Source organism: Fulmarus glacialis, unplaced genomic scaffold (genome assembly GCF_000690835.1).
Source record: "Fulmarus glacialis isolate BGI_N327 unplaced genomic scaffold, ASM69083v1 scaffold35969, whole genome shotgun sequence".
Lineage (NCBI taxonomy): Eukaryota > Metazoa > Chordata > Aves > Procellariiformes > Procellariidae > Fulmarus > Fulmarus glacialis.
In genome coordinates this window covers 34,950-43,756 of record NW_009234540.1, presented here as the reverse complement: position 1 = coordinate 43,756, position 8,807 = coordinate 34,950, and the positions used below count along the sequence as shown (strand labels likewise).

Genomic DNA, 8,807 nt, shown 5'->3' with positions numbered 1-8,807 from the left:
TCAGGATATGCAGATTTTGGCTTTATACAAGAGTGAAGAAAGGTGAAGAGCGGGATTGAATGTCCATTCGATACGGATGAAAATGCCAGACTGAAAGCCAGTTTTAGGAAGTATTTATTGAATAAACTCGCACAGCTGTGTCCTGCCCTTCACTATGGGTTTACCTGCACTATCAGAAACTTAGGGATTGGAGACATGGTGTGGAGGTTGCTTCAGAAAAGGCACACCTACATTAAGGGATTAAATCGCTTGGTTCTACAGTAATTATACTTAAAATCTTTTCTTTTTGCTGAAGCAGAAGAGATCAGCTAATATTTGCAGTATTTCTTACATTCACAGCAGGGATTTTTGTAAATGCCAGATCGATTTGTTTTTCTAAGGAGCACCACTTGCTCCAGCCGTTAGGAAAAAACCAAGACTGGGATGGCAGAGAGGCACCCAGCAGGACAGGCTGGACTCCCAAGGGTGGCGATATCTGTACCAACTTCCATCGAGGGAAGGCGTGCTGCGCTTCTTTTTTAACATAGCAACCCTCGAGCACGGCTGCAGGCATCACAGCAAGTCCTGGCTGCAAACACTCTCCTGCCATCAGCTCTGAGGCACGTCAGAGTCCTGCATGGTGGGGGACAGAAGATTAACTCCACATTTTCCCATGTTCCCAGGCAAGCCTTCACTGGTTCACTCAGCTGATCGTTCCCGTGGTTAATGGTACTCCTGTCCTCACAGAGTTACCGGGTAAGGACTTCGTATGGCAAAATCAATGTGAGCTTTTCATTTCTTGAGAAAGACGATCTTCAAACGCAACTAAATAATTTTTCTGGATACTGTAATTAAAGAAATCCAAACCTCACGATGAACCATGCGTTTATTATTCCAGTCTACAGAGAACCGCACCACCCTTTTCACTTCCCAACAGCAAGAAGTTTCAGCGGATGGGTGTGCTGCGGGGGCACTGGGAGGGGAGTCTCTCCTCCGAGCAGAAGGTGATGCGGTTGTACTACGGCAGCTGTCACAAAACCACGGTTCAACAGTTCACATCACCTCTGCACCCCAGGTTAACAAGAGGAGAGGGTTGATGTGCAGGAATCTAGGTCTTCCTCCCCAAATTCAGTTGCACCACGAGGGACCCCTGTGGCGGGTTTGGCGGGGCAGTCAACCTACACTGGCCTCCCCGCATCTTCAGACTTCAGGGGATGTTGGATCTGGTGGACAAACCATCAGGAGAGGCAGAATCCAACACCCGCGTCCGTTCCCGGGGCACTCTTAGCACCCTGGCGGTTGCGCCACATCAAGTGCACGTGCTGGCCGGCGTGAATGTCTTTTTTCAGATGAATTCTAAGTTTAGCATTCACCTAGGTGCTAATCACAGCTTTACTCCTGGGACTCTACGGGAACCTTTTCAAGACTTCGGGTTTGTCTCTGCAGCATTCAGTCACATCTTCAGTGACAAGGAGTTTTGGTTGCTAACAAACCATGTTTTAATTCCCCCCCGCCATACATAATATTTTTTAAACAAATACATTAGATTTGTGTCTTATGCAACATCCAGAAACAGAGACACCCAGCAAGAGCCAGGTTAGCAGCTTGCTTGAGAAAAAGTGGTGGGTTTTTTGGTAAAGCTTGTCTTAAATTCAAAGTGCAGATAAATACTTGCTTTGGTCCCTTTTGCTCCATAGGATTTCTTACCGCTAATGTATCAAAGTGTTTCCACCCCTCTCCTACATTTTACTATTGTTGCTGGGTTTTGCCCTTTTGTTTTTAATTGCCTATATAAGTTTTACGTAAATTTAGCTTTGGAATACACAATATATTCATCTTTCTTAGCTCCTCAAAATAGTTCTTTGAAAAGGCATGAATACAAAAATATTTACTAACTATGAAGTAGAAAAAATATATTTGGCTTGCAAATAAGTGTGGTTTTCTTTACCTGCTTACCCCAGAAAATACCGCTGAGATGCAAGATCTAATTTTCCTCCCATCTGAAGCTTTTCAGCTGAGCGGAGCAGGGCTTGTGAAGGCAAACCGACTCCTCCAAGTCCGTACAGACAGGCTAGCTCGCCAAAGACCAAAAATACAGGATCCTCGGATCAAGTTACTGCCTTTTCTACAGTGGGCTCTTAGGAAAGGGGTTTGGAAGAGGTGTCAGTTTTACGGCAGTACCATTTGTACTAGAATCTCATGTTCAACAACAAAAATGTGGACATTTTACTTCCAAGTATATCATTTTACGCAGATAACACCCCACAATTAATGTAGCCACAACGATTTTTATTCTCTTCCTCTTCTTGCAGTACCGCACGTCTTTAGCTACTGGAACCGTTACTTCTTCAGGGCGTGTTTTATACACTGATGCGCTGTTCAGCACGTCTTTGACCTCACAGTTTCTTTTACAGCTCTTTGATGCTTCTAATTAATATTTTCAAATTACTTTAAAAGAGACTGTGTAACAGCAGCCACAAGTTTGCTGTCAGGGCTTCCCTTTCCACAACTGAAGTACGGCGTTCTGACTGCTTTTCCATGTGGACCATCTGCGTATTCACAGGCTCAATTTAACACAGATGTCAGGTAAGCAATAAATATGTCAGGATTTTGGAGAAGAAAAAAAAGCCTAACAAATATATTTGGTATTTGAACAGTGCATCCATTTGCCACCAGTCCAAGCGGATACCGATGCATCATATCCTGGCAGTCTGAGCGTCCAGCGGCTGCACCGCATCCAGGTCGACTCAGTCTGTAGCACTCAGTGTCCCAAACCATTCCCAGCAAAATGACACATTCGAGCTTTTCCCCCCCCAAACACCACACATGTAAGTATTTCAATCTACATATTAGGTCACTCCTTTCTATCTCGCCCTTGGGGTCCCCAGACAAACCCTAAAGCAAGAACAAGCTCTTTCAACACAGTTTGCTGCCATGTTTGAAGAGATACTTTACTCCTAAACAGAGAGAAGTGTGCGAGTCCGTACTGCCAACAGCCACACCGTGCTCACCCCTGAGGAAAACACGGTCGTGTCTGACAACAGTAAATTGCAAGAAGCCCGCTGCTACAGAACTGGGTGCAGCCCACATCGGGACTGTAAAGGGCCACTTAGTAAATGCATGAAAAAGGAGCTGCGTTCATTCGGTGTATGTTGCTCGAATCCTTCCCAGCCCTTGAGGAGCGTTTGGGAATCTCCACACCAAGGCCTGCAAAAGCCCCGACTCCTCTACCTCTCCCCAGCCGGAGGAAGAGTCTCTTGTCATCACCGACGACACCTGGACGGTGCTGCTGTGCTCCGCCTGCAGACACGCACGCTGGTGGCAGCCAGCTGCGGCCACAGAGGGCCTGCGGATCTGTCGAAGGCTCTGATCTGGGGACAGACCACAGCCCAGCACAGAGCCTGGGGGCTGAGCGTCAGCACTGACCGCATCTGGATCACAGCCCAGCCTCTCACCTGAACGCCGGCGGCGCGGAGTCCAATTTCCGGTGCAGTTCTTCTCGGGGGTGCGCAGACGTACACCTAACAGACAATTTGGCACCAGAGGCTACTTGAACACAATCACATCTCTAACGCAAGGCCCCACATTTGAAAATTAGGTCAAGAAATGGAATAAAATCCTGGTACTCAAATATAGAACCAGTTACCCAGCTTCAAAACAGAAGAGCTCCTGAAAGAAGTCAGGAGAGGGAAAAACGGGGGAATGTATCAACACCTAAAAAAAAAAAAAAAACATTAAGAGTACCAAATTATGGTGTGATGACTTAAGAGTTTTTCTCTGTGGTCTCTTGCACCTTGGCAGCAGTCATCTGAAACTGCGGCATGTATGGCACGATGGCTTTATACCTAACGTTACTTTGGATAAATGCATTTAAATTAGGAGGTGTATGCTGAAGAAACCCCACGTCTTTGAGTAGATTGGTTGCATGGAACTGACACATCACCCCGGAACTTCCTGTTAAAAAAATGTCATTTTCTCTTTTTTCCAAAGATGTTATCCCTAGGTAATACAGGCTCCGCTCAGGACTGTCTCCACCTGTGAAAGCGTCATCCTGATCTGAAGGCTCTGAAAATCCCTCTGTAAAGAGTCTTGCTGGGCTGCCTGCCAGGCGGATCAGGTAAGATGAGGAATGCCCCATTCCCCACCTCCCAAGAGCTACTTGAGAAGGCGCCTGTAACTAAGGAATCTTCAGCTAAGAAGCATCTATCTAAACAACTTCCTAGATTCATTTTCTGTTCGTACAGCCCACTCGATCTGGAGTTACCGATAAGAGTAGCGTATTTAATATCGGACTGCCTTGTAATGTCGCCACTGATTTGGTCATTGTGGGAGCTCTCAGAGAAGCTGCTACTATCGAAATGGCTGCTAGAGCAAGCAGAGTCACGTGCAGAGTCTTGAATTTTTGTAAACATTGAATCAATTACTAAGAAATCTTGTGTGTCTTCTTTTTTCAATGCTTTAGTAACACTGATGTCTTCCAGCACTATTTCTGGTTCCAGAAGAAGAGGCTCAAATGACATTGCTTCAGGGTGCTTGATAAAAAGATGCTCAAAAGTTTCAGGCTAGAAGAAAAGATATATTTTAATGCTCATCTATTATTTAATAGCTTTATTTCAGTATGAAGCTACTGATTTTAAGACTCACAGGCAAAAACCCCATAGTTTTAGTAAGAGTATATAGTTGAAAAATCCTCTAAAACCCATTTCCTCTTTTCTTTACGTCTGTGTGCAGGCGAAGATTGAGGGACAAGACAAAAAAAGCGAGAACCTGTTTGTGTGTCAAGTGCTGCAAAGCAAGCGTTCTGTGAGGTGCTCAGTACTCCAGCCAAGGCAGCGTATCATTTAAGCTGAAAGAGAAGCAGCTGAATGGTCCCATTCGTTTCAACATTAATATACATGCACCTATTGTTAAAAACACACGCAAGTGCTTTGCAAGACAAAGGTCTTATACCCTTAGATGTCCTTGGCTTTTTATTCATATTGTATAAACAATAGTCTTAATCATTTACATGTCAACTAAAGTAACTTTCCCTGCTAGGATTATATTATTTAGGGTCAAATTCAGCCTTTCCGTAGTATTTTTAGAACATTCCCATCTGAAGAGCAGCTGTATGTTTGAACTGCATGAAAAGAAACACACATTTATTTTGGAGAAATGTATGCTTTACTACTGCCTAATATATATGCATGTAAAATATACAACAGCATGAACTGACAGCAAAACTGGAACTCCTCGCTACAAAGGAAAATTCACTTGAAAAACACGTATTTCCTAATGAGTTCAAGACAAAACAAATAGATAAAAACAGATTTTGTGTATATTAGCAAACCATATTTTACAGCAGGAAAGCTGCCAAAACAACTAGGAACATGTCAAAATACTTAGACTAGTATGCAATTATGGAAAAGAGTATACTATCTGCGTATTTTAGGCTACTACTTTAGTCTAGACTAGCTATCAGTAACGCCTGTGCCCTCAGGTGGCAAAGCTGGCGAGCAGGGTTCTAACTGCTTTGGCACTTGCCCCACACAAGTCCATCACCTTCCCACACTGAAACCAACCTGCACGCTGGAATCTCTCCTAGTCTTCAAAATAACGTCAATAACCACATATAAAATTAACCAGCTATTAAAATGAGCTGTAGGCTGCTAGTACACGGTATACATCAAGCTATAATAATCGTAACTTATATTGCCCGATGAAAGCTACCTTCCCTCTCACAGCTTTGCTATGAACTGAGACGGGAACACAGGCACTGGTGGGCCACGGCAGACTAACAGGCCATTCAGTGTATATTGCCCACAGGGGCATTTTCAAACCGGAGACGTATATTATCAGGAAGCTTTTGAACCACCAAAAAGCCATGTTTCCTCCTGATGCACCTGCCCTCCTACAACCAGCAGCTGGTTTATCCTCAACAGAGATGGTTTATATTCCTTCCAAAATCTGCTTGCTCCCTCACCCCAGCCCCCAGTATCTGCTCTTATAAATGCATATGGGTACCACAGAAAACACACAGATATTACTGCCTGCAAAGATTAAATACATCACATTCAAAGACAGGAATGTTGTTTGGCAAAGGCCACCATCTGTCCACTCAGACACATCACTTATTAAAACATGTCAGATATTTAATCACATACAATGCATAATCCAACGTCCTGAGAAAATGTAAAACTATGGCATATCAGCCATTACAGAGTAAGCTGGGTGAATAGTATTTCCACAGTATGTGCATGTACGGTATAATTTGGGAACAAACTGTGTTAAACAACAGGCAAAGTAGTTTCATAAAACTGAGGAGAAAAGTCATAGTCTCAGGTCACCAGTTCCCAAACTCCGCTGACCAGATGAAACGAGATCCAAACAAACAGGGAATTTCAAGCAATGTTGTATTTTGCTCTCCTGTTCAGTCTAGGTTTTAAGTTCTATTTGTCTCCTAAGCAACAGACTACCTGTGAGCTGTAAGCCAGTTACCATGCCTGAGACAGGTTCAAGTCAAAATTACCTTGCACTCTAATTGCTAAACACAGATATATCAAAATATGCTATTGGCCTAATTCTGGCATGACCAGATGTTGACTTTCACACATATTTAACCTTACACATTGCAAATCAGCCCATGGACATAGTAGGGTAGTTTAGATATGCATGAGTCTTTGCAAGGTTGATATCAATTTCCCTGTAAAATATTTGTAGTTGTGTTTAAGTAATTTCTCCAACATTAGGTCCTAAAGCTTTTTTATTTTTATTTACTATTTTATTGAGCAAATAAGAGGAATTTTTATGATTTTGATATTATGCATAAATGTAAAGGCTTGCAAGACAGAGTCTAGATGCAAGACTTGGCTGGTTTAGATCATGATTTTAACCTCTGGCTGCTGTGAGCAGTACAATCAGGATAAAATAATACTCTATAAATGCAGTTCTGGAGTACCAAATACCAAATGTGCTACATTGAATATACAAAGTAATGATCAGATGTTGACTCAAGGATTTAATATTGATATGTACCAGGACAAGACAGGAGTTCTACATCAAATGCTTTCAGAAAGACATCAGAACTTTCCAGTAGTGGTATATAGGCTATTTATGTAATCAGTGCTTATTACAACTAAGGGAAAATACCATACAAGTACTGTACGCTGCTTTTTCTACTGGAAATTCCATGCACACATACAAAAGCAGGATTTGGCCCTAAACACATGATTTCAAAGAATGTGTTCTGGCCTTGGACACTCCTGAGGTGAGTGAGAGATGATCACGCTAATCTGAGGACAGGCATGGTGCCTTCAGTGCAATTAACATTAAGCAATATTTTCCAGTAAGATTAGTACAACGTACGGAAGAGGCATGCTTTCTACTGCATAACAAGCTGTCAAAAATCATGTCAAACTTCAATTTCTTTCATATTTGTATGCATCATTTCTTTCCCATTAATTATGGAATAAGGCATATGAATATGGAGCAGTATCACCAGGGTGTCAGCTTTATCCCCCTTTCCTAGTTAAAACTTCGTCAACTTTAATACACTTATTTCAGCTCTACCAGTCGGCGAGGAGAGTCATTTCCAACATGCAAATTTCATGCACCTTTGCAATCGGGGACAGTGAGGATTGTCACGAGCTCCTTTTGCTATAGATGAAAAGATTAAATAGACAAATAGAGGTGCACCGGTGCAACTTATACTCCCTGCAATTAACAACTATTCAAAGAGCCCAGCCCTTCCCAGGACGCAGCCATGGAAGCAGACATGTCAGACTGGTGTGGGATTTAACAAACTGCGCGAGTAGAACACCCTTAGCTTTCTAGAGCAAGCCGGGGGCACAGGCTCTGCTAACGCCAGCCAACGTGACTGCTGGAGAACACCCACTCCTCGCTCCATCCCACCACGACTACATCCCCAACAGAAGGATTTCCAGGAGTTTCATTTCACATTAAAACATACTTCTCTGATGCACCATGCTGTAAGTACTTTAGCACATTAAAAAGCCACAAAAAATCATAAGTAAAAAAATAAGCAGGAACCGCCCTAACACCACCGAAATCAGATTTTCCTTGAGGATTTCTGGCTTGTTTTTTCAAACACAGATCTAATGTTAGAAATTACTCAGGCATCTGCATTGATGTGGCTGCATGTTTAAATAAGTAACACACACATTGGTATTTTCAGGAAAAAGCAAGCAAGCAAGCAAACAAAAAAAACAGTAAGGCAAAACACACACCCAATTTCTGCATTCTCTGAGTTGCTGCTGCACCCAAATGCACGTAAAAGATTCAAAAGACCATAATGGGACAACCAAGTACTTGTGCAAATAAGAGATTTGAACACTTTGATGTGCCTGGAGTCAGCGGAAACTCCCAAGCTAGCTCTCAATTAGAACAAATACTCAATTAGAACAAAAAACACTTTCAAGTGAAGTCAATAACTGGGCAGATCTTGCACTCAACCTGGATAAATCCCAAACCAGTCTGATGCCCCTGCTTCCACGGCTGCATCCTGGGAAGGGCTGGGCTCTTTCAACTCCTTTTGAAAGCCAGGGCTTGAAAGCATTCAGCCCTTTGCCAGTCACAGCCTTAGTCAGTAGGGCAGGGCAGCAAGCAAAAGTTAAAAACGCCAAATCTAAAGTCAGTGCTTCTGCCTGTGCAAGTGACAAACCATGTTTCGGTCTGTAATATGGCACTTGCTCCTAATTTTTGCAAGGGCATTTTAGATTTTTGACAGAGCTACTTCCAGGATTCGTTATATTTAAACAAATCAGCATTGTATTGTATCTGTGCTTCCTGTCTTCTGAATATAAATAGAAAAATCTTCTAACAATTCTGTA

General features: G+C 42.8%; 1 protein-coding gene across 1 annotated transcript in view; it reads right to left on the bottom strand.

The window, feature by feature from the left end:
* Positions 1-3,742: 3,742 nt before the first annotated feature.
* LEPR (leptin receptor) overlaps positions 3,743-8,807 on the bottom strand; it is a 34,754-nt gene continuing 29,689 nt past the window's right edge. The window contains 2 exon segments of the mRNA XM_009585679.1: positions 3,743-4,061; positions 4,063-4,541. Of these exon segments, the coding sequence (XP_009583974.1) occupies positions 3,743-4,061; positions 4,063-4,541 (798 nt within the window).